This window comes from Centroberyx gerrardi, chromosome 21, assembly GCF_048128805.1.
Source record: "Centroberyx gerrardi isolate f3 chromosome 21, fCenGer3.hap1.cur.20231027, whole genome shotgun sequence".
Classification (NCBI taxonomy): Eukaryota; Metazoa; Chordata; class Actinopteri; order Beryciformes; family Berycidae; genus Centroberyx; species Centroberyx gerrardi.
The window spans coordinates 2,982,092-2,997,551 of record NC_136017.1 but is presented as its reverse complement, the minus strand read 5'-3'; the positions used below and the strand labels follow the sequence as shown (position 1 = coordinate 2,997,551).

Sequence of the window (15,460 nt, the reverse complement as noted above, 5' to 3'; positions counted from 1 at the left end):
GCTTTGGGTGCCAAGACTGAAATGTGAAACCCAAACTGGCCACATTGGCAGGGTGAGATAATTTTAGGATATTGTGCCATAAATGTCTGGCCAAATAAATGTCTTTTGGCCTGTAATGGTACAATAGTTTTATTCCAAAACACTTAAAACACTCATTACCAAGAGTTCATCACTCAATATTTCTTTTCAGACTTAAGTTACCTGCTATCCTAATAACTTTCTGTTATCTTTATTCCCCCAAATGTTGGACATCTCATTTTGGACTGAAACGCTTCAGTTGCAGCCAATCCTCCTTGACCTCTTTTTCTTATTTACTACTGCTCAGCACATGTGGAAATATGTCCGCCCGCCTCGCACAAATCACAAGACCCCGTCAAGTCCCCTCTGACATGTCAATGCAGCGGCGACAGGATTCGCCCGCCGGCCGGCCGGCCCGGACGCCGGACCGCGGTCCAACGTCTGGCCCGTCCGTCCGGCGCCGTTTGAGTTCAGGGTTCCTGCACACTTTCACTTTCCAAATTCCAGGCTCTTTTCAGGCTTTGATTTCCTGATTTGATTTGAAGATTTTGGTGTTTTGATGTTTTGATTTACACTCCTGATTTACGCCCCTACTGACTCTGCCACATCACTGTATGGATGATTATTCTTCACAGCCATCAGAATCGAAAACCACCAGAAATGTGTCGGCATATGAATATCGGGGCAGAGCAGCAACATTTTTCTGCAATTTCTTGACTTATCAAGACCTGGAAATGACCAAATTCCAATTACCAAATACTCAATATGAATATTGGGGCAGAACACCCCATTTTTCCATAATTTTCAAACTTTTTTCTGCAATTTCCTGACTTATCAAGCCCTGGAAATTACCAAATTCCGTTTTCCATACATTTCCAGACTTTCCAGACCTGTGCAGGAACCCTGAGAGATTCTTTTCAACACAAAATATCATCAATAACCACACATATTTGACACACGATGCTTATTAACGCGCTTTGCGTCGAAAAAGCGACACAAACGTGCGAAGATAACGCTTCCTTTTTAAAGAGTGCACCCCTCCTTTTCCTTTTATGTCCAAGCAGATAACATGGAAGCCTGCATAAAGCATGGAGCGCTCTGCTACAGGGCGCCCAGCAGATAGCGGATAAAAAAAAAATAAAAAAATGATGCAACCTAGTGAAAGAGGATCTCTGTATAATAACTATAATGAAAGACTTGTTATCAGTGCTCAGAAGCTTCTGAGCGCTACGCTGCTGATGAGATCTATCGCCAATAATGGGGCCGATAAAGGCATTACGGCCTTTTACTGGCTGTATATATCTAGGTGAATTGATGTGTGCCTTTTTAGATAGCAAAATGGTTAATATAGTGAGATATGATTGGGAAATGAAGAGTGATATCGCTCCAACAGATAGTCAGAATCATTCTCCTCGCATACCTGTTTCCACACAATTTGAATTATGGTTCGTACTTTCTCAAATTTCTCAATTGGGACTTTTCTCAAAATCTCAAATGTCTCTTTTAGTCATTTTAACAATACAAGACAGAGCACACACACAACTTTGTACACAAAAATCTGCATTAAACACATCATACACTAGCAAAATTCGCATGTAATAAAAAGGTAGCAAAGTTTTTGAAATCTAGTCATTCGAAATCACCTCATCCCTGTCAATGAAGAAACAAGTTAGGTCTCGGTTTACAATACAACTTAAAGGTAACAGAGAGGGAAAGAAGAAGAAGAAGAAAAAGGGGGGTGGGGAGGGGTAACAAAAATATATATATATATATATCGAGAGAATTTGGCAACACAAACATTTAAAACATAAAAAAAAGAGGCATGGGGGTTAAAATAAGGGTCTAGAACAGTATATACCTGTGTGTTCATATTTGTGTCTTAGAAGGGAACTGCTCTTCTGGAATGTTTTGTCGCACAAGTCACACGCGTACATACCACTTTCGGTCTTCTTAATCTTCTTCCGCGACAGACAGGAGTCGGGGTCTGTCATGTCGTCCAGCCCTGACATGTAATCTGCTGTACCGTCGAGCAGGTCCCCCTTCGGATCAAACAAAAAGAAACAAAAAAAAAAACAAAAACAAAACAAGAAATAAAAATGAATCGTGTGTTAGAAGTGGAAATTTGTCACGATACTGTATATATATATCCATTTTGAGAAGAAGTTGATATTCCCTGAAATTCATCTGGTTAATATTTCAAAACGTTAATAATTTGTGACATTTTCACGAAAATAAATGTCTGTTTTTTTTCCTCTCTATCTTACTGCTCAACCTATATCCAGTTCATAAAGCTTTTCCATTGTCTGTTCTAATGCGTTCTATTATGATGCGTTTTACGTTTCCGGTTTGTTTGTAATAAAGAGAAGAAGAAGAACTGGGTAGTTAGCATGAGCAGTGATAGCCACCATGGCTGAACACACAAAGAAGAGAGAAACTCAAACTGCATCAACAGAAAAAATCCAAGCTCCGCCCACACTGTTTGATTGACAGGTGGTCTGTGGGAAGAGCAGTGCAGAAACACCACAGTGAGGCTGAGGGACAAAGATGGAGACTGAATAAAAACAAAAACAAAAAAAAAACCTACTGACAAATTTTTATGAGTAATATTTTGCTTGTCCAATGTAGAAACAAACAGAAAATGTATATCTTTGCTAATTGTCTCTGTTGATGTTATTCTGGGTGTATTTTCAATACATTTCTGAATAAATTTCTAAATTATTTTGTCTTTAGGGCTTGTGAGCAGCTATATAATCTCTTGAACTGATTTTCTGTTAATATACACTTCCAGCTGAGTTTCTACTAAACAAGACAAGTAAAAATAGTTTTTAGGTGCTACACAAGTGCCAATTTCAATGTATACCAAAATCACAAAAATGGGATTAGACTTTATACGGTTAACATACTTAAAAACATACAAAAAAAAAAAAAAAGTCTTATTATTATGTCATATTGCTATTAACTTAAATGATATTCTAGTCTGCAGATGTTGTTTTTCTTTAAATTAAATACAAATAAAGAGGAGTCAATTGATCTTTAGTGTCACTTTAAGTCAATGCAGAAGCGATTCCTAGATAAAGCAGTATCAAGAACTGTACATCCCATGCATCTTTGAACATCTGCAAATACCAGCATTGATTTCTTATAAAAGTTTCAGAACTGGGATAATATCAGCCATCCATAACTGACATGCTCCCTATTATGAAACTCAACCATAATGGTGTATTCAACGCCGGTCTAATTTTGTACAAGAGTGTTAATTCTGCCGTATTCCTTTAAAATTCTCCATGTTCTTTTATGATGAAGATTAGTCTTAAAAATGAATTGATGGAGAACAATATTACAACATTAGAGGTTCATAACAAGAGGAAGCACAGTGACCTATTCTTGAAATTGCAAACTCATATAATGATTAAAATCAGAAGGTGCACCTAATGGCCAATATTGAGCGCTTTCTTTAATGAATATGTGTCGGTCGGGCCTGACAATGATCCTGGAGACTGCACTGTGTTTTAAGAACGGACCACTATCACTCTGCAATCAATTTGAACTAAACGCCTGTAGCTGTATTTTTAAAATCTAATTTAATAACTTAGAATAGGAAACATTATTAATACTTTTTTTCATCAAAATGGTTCCCTCTATGTTAAACAGCCTTCAGCATTCAGTGGTAATGAACATGGAGACTGTGCATTATTAATCCATGTGTAGAAGCTCATTTTGGTCTTTGCTCTCTTTAAAATGCAGCAAAGTTGCGGTGGGAAAATTCAGAGAACCGCACAGCTCCAGGGCTCACCTTTGTCATTTTTACAAAGGCCTTTCACCCATATTTAATAACAAAATATCTGAGTTGAGACCGGCGCTGGAAGAGGACTTCTCTGGCAGACTGCAGTCAAGAGCATTAATGTATTCTACATTAAGTAGTGGGTACAATTCACAGAGTGTGGTAACAACTACGGTTCGACTGATATGGGTTTTTCAAGGCCGATACTGATACTGATATATTTGGATTTAAGCTGCTGATTTGCAATATTTGATACCAATATTCTGTATATTTAAATTTGACAATTTCCGTGCTAAAAATTACAAAATATTCCAAAAAATACTGGGATTCATGGTTCTTCTCAGGGTAAAAAAGCCTCTGAAGCAACATTTAAACCATCATGGGATACTAAAACTCTCCACTGAAACCCCATAAAATGAGTGAGGCAGGTCTCATTGCAGGTTTTATAGACCAATACCGATACCTGATTCTTATTGAAAGGCCAATACCGGCCTGATATATCGGTAAACTGATATTTGTCAAGGGATTATATTTCTAACTGGGGTTTATCTCTGTGCCCTTGCCAGTTCAGTCTACCTCAGGTGAGTGTGCTCTTTCCAGACTCTGGAGTTTTACTTTTTAATTAGTACAGAAATGAGTTCAGATCACTTTAGAGAATCTGAGTGAGCCTGGGGCTTTACAAAACCACAGGTGGCTTATTTACCTGGAAACCTGGTTTCCGCTGGTACTTTCTCCTCTGTTGCATCTCGGCAAAGGTAGCTGCCCCTGTTGCGTAAGTGTAGGCCATGTGTGGTAGGAAGCCCATTTGATCCATGCCCGGGTAGGGCCTAAGACCTGGTATGCTGGCCTGCATCGGGGGCATGAATGTGGCTGGAGGGAAAGCGCTCTGAGGTGGAAGAGATGTGTACAAGGGTTTGGCAGCAAAAGGGTTAATGCCAAAGATGGGGCTAGTGCTTTTTTCAAGGTTTCCGTTGTTGGTAGCGCCTGAGAAATCCTTCTTGAGATAGGCCAAGTTCAAAGGCTCTTCGAAGTGCTCGCGGGGAGAATGGACACTGTTGTGGTCAATGGTAATGCTGTTGACTTTAGGTCTGCTTCTGACAGTCAGTGCATGCTTGGGTTCCTTCATGAGTCTTGGCAGAGACAGATCCAGCGGCTCAGCCTGCAGGTCTTCTGAAGTTAAGCTGTTTGGAGTGTAGGAGCTACTGTGAGAGTTTTTGGAAGATGCAGACGACAGGTTTAAGGGGGAGGGAGTGTTACTACGGGAGTGGTCCATCTTGTCACCTATCTTGGCACCGCCACTAAACTGGTGGTTTTTCAAAAGTCTGAGCGTGTCACAGTTGTTGTGGAGCTCCGCGATGGAGGGGGATGTGATGCGGTCAGTAGCTTTGACTAGTGACACGGGCGACCTAGCTGCCATAGAGTCTTTTGGTGGAGTGTGGTGGTTATTTGTTCCGACAACCATATCTATGTTGTTCCTGTGTTCTAGCGGCGGGGTTCTAGTGCTGCCGTACTGGTACATTTTTCGCTGTTCAAACCACTCCTTGACAAATTCCTGAGGAAGGCCGACCGCTATGGAAATCTTGAGCAGCTCCTCCGAGTTCGGCTCCATGTTCATGGCAAAATACGCCTTCAGCACGGACATGTGGTCCTTGTAAGGGTTGATGGGACCGGTCAGTCCCTTCTCAGACAACATGGAGGAGAGTAAGTGGGTGTTCTTCTCCATGAAAATCCCTGGTTTGGTGGGCATCAGATTCTCACTGGGCTGCAGAACCGCTTTGATCTCCTCGTTCATTTTACACAGGTAGCGTTCGTGCTGATGCAAAGGTATGGGACCGGGGAAGGTTTCTTTGCAGTATTGGCAAGCGAAAGGTGTAAACATGTTGTTTTCCTGCATCTTCTCATCCACGACTCCTTCAAGCATGTGGTTGGATTTCTCTCGTTTGATATTGCTAATCTGTCTCTTTGAGTCTGTCGTCAAGCTCTGGAGGCAAGCTTTGGCTTCGTTCACTTTTTCTAGCGTGTAGTCGATGATGCTTTTGGTGGCGCCGTTGTGATTGACGATTGGAAGACCGACCGGAGGGCCCCCCGCTGATGTCAGCCCCTGTTTCTGCTCTTCAATCTGGGACCCCAGCTCCTTCATGTAGGCCTTGAGCTTGGAGAGTTCCTCCGGCTTGCAGTCCATTTTCTGCCTGCACACAGTGTTGTCCACGATCTGGAGGACCTTCTGAACCTCGCTCAGGTTGTTCGCCAGCGGCCCCGGGTATCCCAGGAGCTGCGCGTCCAGCCCGCCCATCCCGAGGTGCTGCAGCGGGCTCTGGGCCGTCGAGTTGTGGTGGACCCCCAGCGGGCTGTTCCCCCCCATGCCTCCGTTCATGAAGGGCCCGGGCGCGCCGAAGCCGTGGGACGCCATCATCAGCTTGTAGTCGTTGAAGTCGAGCGGCTCCGTCTTGATGTTCAGGTGGTTGTTGTGTTCGCCGAGGCCCAGCGGCTTGCCGTTCTCCAGCTTCTGCCGCAGCTGCGTGATGGCGGTGTTGGTGGGCGAGGAGGAGGCGGAGGTGGGGGAGGAGCCCGACTTCATGTTGTTCCGCATCCTGCCGTTGACCGCGATCAGGCCAATGCACTTCTTGCTGCTTATGTGCGAACTGTAGGAGCCCGAGTGGGAGAAACGCTTCTTGCAGTTGGGGCATTCGTAAGGTTTTTCACCTGGAAGGAAGAAAAATCTAGGGTGAGACGGCTGATATGTGCAGGATGGGCTTATAGCATGGTCATGGTTGTACAAATGTATGAATAATGCACTAGCAGTAGTAGTAATTGTATTTGTTTTCCTTTTCGAATGATTGGTTTATGCTACAGGTCCCATATGTCAAATCAGAGCTTTTTTGTTTTAACGCTCCACACACCTGGAATGAACTGCAGCTTTTATTGAAGTTATGCCTTTGTTACTTTTGATCATTTTAAAGACATGATTTGAAACCTCCACACATCTATTTGTCACCGTTTCTAATTGATTGCTTTTACTCTCAACTGTTTCTTTTGGGTTAGGGTTAGGGTTGTTTACTCTATATTAATATTGTACATTGTAAACCCTCAGTGATTTTCAAATTCAAATAAAGGTTATGAATGAATGTATTACTTATGTATCTTTGTAGCATGATATGTATAGTGTGCAGTATGTGTTGCATTGTCCCTTTGCACTGTATGTGAAGGCCATACAAATTTCTGACATAGCTGAGTTAACTGTCCATTATCAGTAAGGGGGACACAAAATAAACCCAAGGAATTTTCGCAGATGAAGTGAAGTTCATGGTGGTCTTAAATCAAGGTTATGAATATTCAAAGAGCGGGGCAGCGTTCCCCTTCCTACCCACCGCTATGAATCCGGAGGTGTTCCTTCAGATGGTGCTTGTATTTGAAGGCCTTGCCACACTCTGTGCATTTGAACTTGCGGTTGCCAGCGCCTTGGTTGAGCAGTTGGTGCTGTGAGAGAGAGAGAGAGAGGGAGAGAGAGAGATTCACATTGAGAACCGCACAAACATCGTGGGGGTGAGAGTTCAGTAAATAATCACAATCGGTCGGCATGACAACAAGCAACAAGCCAAATGGCTCCTGTCGCCAAAGAGGCATCTTGGCTTTCTGCTCCCACCTCCGTCGAGCGACTACAGGAGCGGCAGTGATAACAGAGAGAATCACATACCTTTTAATTTCCTGGCTCCCCAGCCAAAGGAGGCATGCCTTTAGAATTTGGCAGCCCGGAAAATAGAATAAATGAAAAGAGTCTTTTTTTTTTTTTATTATAACGTTTCCCCTTCATTAGAAGAGGCAATCTGATCTACTTTTCATTAATTTGGGCCTAATCAGACCAAAAGGTATTCAGAATCATTCGCCTTGCGTACCTGTATTCACGCCGTTTGAATTATACTTTGTACTTTTTCATAACAGTCTCAAATTTCTTAATTGGGACTTTTTTTTTTTTTAAACCTCAAATGCCTCTTTAATAATCGTAGGATACAGAACAGAGCGTATTGGCCCAGCCTTGATTCGCTGTTCAAAGGTAAACATCAGTTGCAATCCATCAAAATTTGCAATTCAAACAAGGCTTGTCGTCTGGAAAAAAAAAAAAAAAAAAATCAAAATATAATACCAATCAACAACAACAACAACAACAACAACAACAACACAGTGTGTGTAAACCTGGCTCACCAGTCATGAAACAATTCATTCCAAGTGGGAGGTGAAGACGTTAAACGGTTAGGAAACACAAAAAAAACCCAAAACAAAAAAGACTTGTTTCTCTGAGCTCGCTAGGGGGAAAACACAACCCCCCCCGGCACCCCCCCACCACCACCACCACCCCGCCCCCGAATCCCTCCCCGATCCGGGCCGACAAATGCCGGGGTGTGTGCTGACTCTACCCACATTCCTGGGGAGACAGATGGCGGCGCGCAGGACACTGGGAGGACTGGGAGGAATTGTTCAAACAGCCCCAACCTTCAAAGATCAAGCGGGGAGAGAGGAGAGAGCCGGGGCCCCGCCAAGCGCCGGAGAGGGACCCCACCGCTCGTATGTTGCTGAGTTGCATAAACAAACAGCAACAGCTGCTTCGGCGCCCCCCCCCACCCCCACCACCCTTCCCCCTCTCCTCCCACCATCCCCTCACTTCCCTCCAAGGACCCCCTCCGCCCGGTAAAGTTTAGTCGCGCCACCACTGCTAATAAGACACAATCGCTCTCCGCTCCTAATTGTGAATGGCACCGTCTCTCTCTCTCTCTCTCTCTCTCTCTCTCTCTCTCTCTCTCTCTCCTTCATACTCCTGTTTGTGGGCGGGGACCCGACTGCATGTTTGCATATGTATAACCTCTAATTAGTCATATTTCGGCTAATTGGTTAAGCGGAGGAGGAGTATTAAGGCTTGTAAACATACGAGACACGTGTTTGCGGGCGCTACCTAGCAAGACGTCATTCTTAGTGTTTGTGTTCATCTGAGATCGTTCCTGTAATTTGTTGCTTTATGGCAGAAGATACGTTTCTATCAAACGCATATCAGCAAGATAGAGTAACAGCTAAGTAAAATAAATAACTGCTGCACTCACACAGAAGAGTAATAATTGGTGACATTTTCATATATGATACCAACTTATATCCAGTTCTGTTTCCTCTGAACAGACAAAGAAAACAGAAACTTGATCACAGAGGAAAAATGGCGTCCGTCTCGAGGATTACCGCTTTAACAATCCGGATAATTTACAAATCGAGATAACAAGCTCGGAGGCGGCGCCTGAGCAGGAGCCCGCGGCCATCGCCCCGTACGGACTCCGGAGGGGACGAGCCGCAGCATTGTAATACGGGGATCGGGACGGCGTGGCGTGGCGTGGCTCGGCTCGGCGGGCCGGCCCATCTGCTCACGTTTATGCCCAGCTGGTAGATCAGGTGAAAGTGCTGGCTGCTGACATCTGATCAGATCAGCCACAGTCTGCGCCTGTCAGCCTCGGTTGAGAGCGCACAGCACAACGCCGACGACCTGGGACCAGACCCCGCAAGGCATCCGCTTACATTATGCCATCTCTGATTGGCTGAATGGATTTCTATTTTGCTTACATCACAGGATATTGCTATTAGAAGAAGCTCATAACAGAACGAGATATCTTCCAGGTGAAATAAGTGACATCTATTCTTACAAAATGGTCCATGGCATAAAATTTAAAGATATCTGGTGCTGTTTGAATATAATTTTTCTGTTTTGTCTGTTTTTTCTTGTATTTGCTGCTGTTTAGTCTCTTAAACTGCTGAAAAAGAAGATATCAGCATTAAGGGGGTAACAGTAGTTTTTAAGTGTTGTAATTGTAAAAATAAAGAAAAATGTGGTGTGTCCAAACTCTAGACTGCTAGTGGAAGTGACATCTATTCTTACAAAATGTTTCATGACATAAAATTTAGAGATATCTGGCACTATTCGAATATAATTGACTATAATCTCTGAATTTCTGTCTTTTTTTTTTGTCTTTGGGGCCTTTGAGCAGCTATACAGTCTCAGCATCATATTTCTGAAGTGTTAAACAAGAGCCGATTTCAATGTAAACCAAAATCGCCCAAAAAAAACGGGCTCAGACCCCGGAGGTTTCAGTCCTCAGCTGACAAAACAACACTTTCCTCTGTATTTTAGAGATGAACCTCTGGTCTTGCATGAATACGCTGAGTTTCTGAAACAAACTCTTAAATCATAATCATCCTCCAAAGCGCAAAAAAAATCCTCTGCACAGTTTCAACTTCCCTGCACACTGAGAAGTTATAATCACCCCCGCCTCCCCCCCTCAACCACCCAGTGTGTGAAAAACTCTGAATTTTTTTTTTTTTTTTTGCCACAATCTATCTCATCCCACCTCTTAAACTTGAAGCTGACAAGCGAGTTAAACAGCCATGACTGCTGCAAATGTTTTCACCTCACAGGACTTTAAGGTGATTCATGCTAACTGCCAGCAGATTCACATTATATTTCAGACATATAGGATATAAATCGCTTGAGAAATTTCGAAGTATACACAGATGTTTATGCAGTGCATGAAATTAGAAGTGGGGGGTGGGGGTGTAGGGGGGGGGTGATGGAGTACTAGGACCGGCGGCTGCTCCGAAAAGAACATTAAAGGCCAGGAGTGAAGTGAAGTTAAGGAGCTGATAAAAATTTCCAAATTGGAAATTAACACAATCATTCGATCGTGAACACGAGACTGGAAAATCATATCAGGGAGGGCCATCAAAAAACCATTTAGGGCCTCAATTAAAGTTATTACCATTAAAGGATCTGCATCTTCAAAATGCCATGAAAAATTAATAATGATTGCCAATCAGAAAAAATGATCTCTTTTCTCGCAGGGATCAGAGCGCATTAGAAAATGGAATGAAAGGGGAAGGAGAGAGGAGGAGGAAAGAAGAGAAGGAGAAGGAGAAGGAGGGAGCTCTCTGCAAAAAAATCTCCATCTTCACAAGTCATTCAGTCGGATATCGAGTCCTAAAATCATAATTTTCTTAAAATAAGTGAAAAAATCTGCCGGTGAGGTTCGATAATTTCACTTGTTTCCAATGCAAATCAACTTGTTTGAAGAATTTAGTAGATAGCAGTGCAGTGATCTGCTTTATTCTCACTTTTATTTCTAGAAAATTCCTGAAACAAGTGAAGCTGCATTGGAAAAAAAGTGAAATTATCGAACCCCAGCGGCAGATTTTTTCCCTTGTTTTAAGAAAAGTAGGATTTTTTAGGACTCAATAATTAGACTAAATGACTTGTTAATTGGTGTGTTTTTTGCAGTGAGGCGGGAGGGAAGAATAAATAAATTAAAATAAAATGAGAAATCCTCCTCACCTGATCCCTCGCCGGCTTGTGCGTGGCCATATGCCGCTCAAGCTGCGTGCGGTAAGCAAACGTGTAGTTGCACAGGGGGCAGGCGAAGTTCTCCTCGTTCTTCTCGTGGCGGTACTTGATGTGCTCCTTCAGCGATGTCAAACGCTTGTAGCCCCGGTCGCAGTAGGGGCAGGTCAACAGTTGGGCGAAGGCATCTGGCGTTCCAGGTGGCAGGTCTGCACGGGACGACAGCGGGAGGGGGGAAGGGGGGGGAGGGGGGAGAGAAGAGGGGGGGAGGGGGAGAAGGGGAAAGCGGGCCAAAAGGTCAGCGAATCACCGGCAGCGGACGGGCCGACTGCCCAGACTGGTATGGGAGCTATCTGTGCAATCTGCTCCACATGAGAGCCGCGGTGTCAGGCTGGCATCCGCCGCAACACACCCCCCCCCCCCCTTCTCCACACACACACACACACACACACACACACCCACCTCCCCACACACACACCCTCTCACGTGCACACACACACACACTGCAAAAACTGACAGACTTGTTCAGTTATTTTCTTCTCTGTCTCCAGCTCATTTTAGGATTTTTTTTTAGCAAAATCTTTATAATTTCACCGTTTTCAACAAATGTGACTTTTTTTTTTTCCAGGAGAATGTAACTTGTTTCAGGACATTTTCTTGGTGAAAGTGAAATTGTCCTGGAGAAAGTTTCTTGTTTCCAAGATTTTCTTCATTGTTTTATGATGATTTCTTGAAAGAAGAAGTCATATTGGCATGAATCAAGTGAAATTTACTGAAACCAGCAGATTATCTGCCAGTGCAGTGAGAGAATTTGACTAAAAATATCATGAAATAAACTGATAGGTCTGGAGACAAGAGAACATCACTGGACAGCTTGTCACTTTTTGCAGTGTGATCGTACTGCTCTCTCTCTCTCTCTCTCTCTCTCTCTCTCTCTCTTTGACGTTGTAACAGACAGTCATACGATGCGTTCACAGACACACACATACATGCAGAAACACATCAGTAAATGTGTAGACAGACACTTGCTCACCCCACACACACACACACACACACACACACACTTCCCCAAACCTTCCTAATTGCTTGTAACTCCCCCCCCCTCCCCTCCCCTCCCTCCTTCTATTTAATAGCGTTCCCACCGACACGTTCATCATGAATCAAACGCCCCCCCCACCCCACCCCCCCCCCTCCTTCCCCTCCGGAGCGTCGGAGGTGAACTATCTGATTTCAAGCCCCTGCCCAGCTGCTGCTGAAGACTGAAGGTAAACACTGAGGCATCCGGCGAATTCTGTGGGACCCACAGCTGCCCGGCCGTGTCAGCAGAGCCGCCGCCGCTGCCGCCGCCGCTCGGCCCCGCCCCCTTTTCTTTCCCTCTGTTTTAACCTTTAATTCATTACAGGGAAGGGGAAAGTATTTGATGACGTGCAGGAGGAGGCTGAGATCAGTGTGAAGTCATGAGATTTTCACAATAAAATAATATGGCAAGGTGAAAAATTCATATTAAAACAGTTTTGGAAACTGTTTTTTGAACTGATATCTGAAAGATATTTAAGTCCTGATTTCACAAAATGATGCTATGGATACACTGCAAAAAATGATGAAGTGAAAAATGAAGTGATTTAATCTTGTTTCCAGACCTATCAAGCTTCTTTCATGATATTTTTAGTCAAATTATCTCTCTGCACTGGCAGATAATCTTGCTGGATTCAATAAATGTCAATAAAATATCATGAAATAAGTTTGATAGGTCTGGAAACAAGTTAAAATCACTTGACTTGCCATTTTTTACAGTGTACACTTTCACTTTTCAGCCTTCCGCTCTCTACACCCTTTCCTCTCACACCCCCCCCCCCACCCCCACCACCCCCCCCTCAAAACGGGATCCGTACCGCTCTCCTCCGGGCCGGTGGCCTCCGGCGTGCCGAGGCGGGACAGCTCCTCCGGGGCCTCTGGGTAAATGATGGCGGTGTCGCCGCGCTGCAGGTACTCGGCGATGCTCACCACGTGGCTCTCGCTGTCGTCCAGCTTCCGCTTGGAGAAGAAGTCCTCGAACTCCGAAGAGCAATCCACGTTCTTGACTGGAGAGAGAGAGAGAGAGAAGAAGAAGAAGAAGAAGAGAGAGAGAGAGAGAGAGAGAGAAGAGAGAGAGTTAGGAATAAATTGGATTCGTTTCTTCCCCAGAGAAATGTTTTACAGGAGGATATTGGGAACATCTTGGTGGAAATGCGATGAGGACCGCCACCCTAAAACATTACAGCGGTGCTTTGGGGGAGAATACGTCTAAATTACGGGGGTTCGCTTGTCACGCCGCGGCGGCTAAAATAAGAATCGTAACTTAATCCGACCGCCACGAAAGTCGAGACAAACACGCCAACCGTCGGCGGCGAGCGAGAGCCGCTAAACACCCGCGTGTAAAACAAACTCCAGCGACCTCATTTACTCATCACATGAAATCTGATTGTGAGTTTAGGGATTGTACAGCGCATATGTCGATTTATACACACACACACACACACACACACACACACACACACCAGCCCCGCTTAATCAGCAACAGAGCAGCCACGTTTCTTTGTATCGACTTTCACATATAAGGTCAATCAAGAGACTGTGGCTTTTGTTGATTCTGTGTTGAACAGATTACCAGGGCCAAACCACAACACAGTGCAGAAAAGAAAAAAAAATAGAAGAAGAAGAAAAAAAAACACACAAAAAAAAAAAAAAAAAAAAACCCTGCTTTGCCATCGCGGAGCAGAATGTATCTTAAGCCAGCCAAAGTGCTGAGGCCACACAATGCGTTTTCTCAAATTATTTCCCAGTCCCTTCTCTTCGGGGAAACTCTTAAGCTGCAGTGTGGAGATAGCTGCCTCCAAAAAACAAACCCGGGCTAAAACAAAATCAGCAACCTTCATTAGTCAAGGGGACGACGGACTTTCAAAGCACACACACACACACACACACACACACACACACACACACACACAGCGCTCACAACCTGAAGAGACTCCGGGAGCTTGTTTTTGTTGTTTTTTTTCCCCGCTATCGCATCGCCGCTGTCAAAAAAAACGGAGCGGCGTCTCATCAGACTTCATCTACAGCGTCCCCCCCCCCCCCCCCCCCTTCCCCCCCTTTTTTTTTTTTTTTTAATTAGGCGTTTAGAGCGCGCGCCAAGGTGAGGTTTAAAGAGCGATTTGTCGGGCCGTGATGACTTTGCGGTCCAATTTGCGAAAGGTCAAGGTAGCAGATACCCGGTTGTCAAAAATGGCACCGAAATGTCATCGGTGCCAATGGATCTTTCGGATTTCGCCGTGATCGCATCATTTGCGGCGTCCTCATTAGGTGATGCTGCGTGGCGTTTGAAGAATCCCAACATGTAATTGTGAGAGACGAGGAGGTTTTTTTTTTTTTTTTTCAAACCGTCATTTAAGATTGACTGATGATTGACTGGCTGCTTTCCTACGTTTCTAATTCGCTTTCACCTCCCAGATTTTGGGATTCAAACCCATAAACCCTCCAAGTAGTTTGATTTTATTTAGATGATGTGCTGCACTGTAAAAAATGACAAGCTGTCCAGTGATTTTCTCTTGTCTCCAGACCTATCAGCTTATTTCATGATATTTTCAGTCAAATTCTCTCTCTGCACTGGCAGATAATCTGCTGCTTTCAGTAAATTTCACTTGATTCATGCCAATATGACTTCTTCTTTCAAGAAATCATCATAAAACAATGAAGAAAATCTGGAAACAAGAAACTTTCTCCAAGACAATTTCACTTTTAAAAATGTCCTGAAACAAGTTGCATTCTCCTGGAAAAAAGTCTTAAAATCCTAAAAAAAGAGAGAAAAACTTCCTAAAAAGCTGCTTTTAAACTAAATAAATCATTTTCTACCTTTTCCTCCTGCCTCTCATTTCTTTCTTTCTCTATTCTGTCCTGCAAGATCACTCAAGGGACACGTGCATTATTTTTTTTATCATTTACTTTTCATCTCTGTTGCTTATAATGTCACTGAAAGCAGAATTTAAGCTCATTCCACTGTTGCTCTCGTTAAGTCGCTTTTGCATTAAGAGCAAAAACGCTGAAAGTAAGATGTCTCTTTAAGGAGGAGGAGCGCTCGTCCTTCCTCTCGGCGGCGGAGGAAATCACCTGGATCACGGCGAGCCCGGCAGCGGGACGTGATCACACTGCTCATGACTTTAAACAAAATCACATGTGATTTTCTAGTGGCGGGGTTTTCTGCAGCGGTGCCACAGCATTGTTTCCAAAAAAAAAAAAAAAAAAAACCCTTAGCAGCAGTCGAA

The 15,460-nt window shown here is 43.8% G+C and overlaps 1 protein-coding gene across 2 annotated transcripts in view; it reads right to left on the bottom strand.

The window, feature by feature from the left end:
* The window catches only part of zeb2b (zinc finger E-box binding homeobox 2b), a 107,559-nt gene that overhangs the window by 1,219 nt on the left and 90,880 nt on the right, over window positions 1-15,460 (bottom strand). For both annotated transcript variants that reach the window (XM_071909065.2, XM_071909066.2), the window contains 5 exons: window positions 13,052-13,240; window positions 11,154-11,368; window positions 7,168-7,276; window positions 4,503-6,502; window positions 1,877-2,057 (listed from right to left, as the gene is read on the bottom strand). In XM_071909065.2, the coding sequence (XP_071765166.2) occupies window positions 1,877-2,057; window positions 4,503-6,502; window positions 7,168-7,276; window positions 11,154-11,368; window positions 13,052-13,240 (2,694 nt within the window). The remainder of the gene's footprint in view (window positions 1-1,876; window positions 2,058-4,502; window positions 6,503-7,167; window positions 7,277-11,153; window positions 11,369-13,051; window positions 13,241-15,460) is intronic.